The sequence below is a fragment of the Cynoglossus semilaevis genome, unplaced genomic scaffold, assembly GCF_000523025.1.
Source record: "Cynoglossus semilaevis isolate Cse_v1.0 unplaced genomic scaffold, Cse_v1.0 C19006028, whole genome shotgun sequence".
Lineage (NCBI taxonomy): Eukaryota > Metazoa > Chordata > Actinopteri > Pleuronectiformes > Cynoglossidae > Cynoglossus > Cynoglossus semilaevis.
Genome location: NW_007588813.1, coordinates 1 through 735, shown reverse-complemented (window position 1 = coordinate 735; position 735 = coordinate 1). Strand labels below are relative to the sequence as shown.

General features: G+C 43.1%; 1 protein-coding gene across 1 annotated transcript; it reads left to right on the top strand.

The window, feature by feature from the left end:
- Nucleotides 1–181: 181 nt before the first annotated feature.
- On the top strand, nt 182–721 carry LOC103399461 (nesprin-2-like; the record flags this gene model as incomplete). The annotated part of the gene is made up of 2 exons (XM_008338149.2): nt 182–433; nt 518–721. Coding segments are annotated over exons 1-2 (348 nt in total), but the record flags the coding sequence as incomplete, so codon positions are not given.
- Between the last annotated feature and the right edge of the window lie 14 nt (nt 722–735).

Below are 735 nucleotides of genomic sequence, written 5' to 3'. Positions count from 1 at the left end.
AGGTCACATTTTTGAAAGACAAAATCTTCACTTCTTTTCTCATCAAATTTATGTTATCATTGCAAAAAAATTTGTCAGATAAAAAAAGACCAATTTTTTTAAACTCTTTAAACAAGAAAAAAAAACCTAAAGCATGAGTACATGTTAATATTTAATTATTTTATTATGAAGTTAACTGTCATACTCCTAGTAGAAGGTTCTTGTAGGATCCTGATCCTGATCAGATATCTGCTAAAATGTCGTTCTGCAGCTGGTCTGGGATGAGCTGGACTCGTGGCACAGTCGGCTGATGCTGCTGGAAAGCGAGGTGCAGGATCTGGCCGAGGAGCAGCCAGCTCAGGCCCACGTCCTCATGGACCACCTCACGCAGCCACTGCAGCTCTATCAGAACGCATCACAGATGGCGGAGAACCGCACGTCCTTCCTCAGCAAGGTCAGAGTCGTGTCGTGTACGTTCACCTGTGGAGCACAGAGGCAACAACAACAACAACAGTGTTTACTTTTCCATCGTTTTCAGATCCCCGTGTGTATAAAGGAGTTTGAAGACATTGTGTACAGCGCCTTCTGCTGGCTGGATGAGGCACAGGCATGGCTCAGTGCTCCCTGCTCATTCACAACAGCCAAAAGTCTCCAGAATCACGCAAACTCCCTGCAGGTCTGTGATCACAGCTACAGGAATAAAAATAAAAAATGTAAATGTATACTGGTGCAATTTGATGAGGTTGTTTTTTTTTT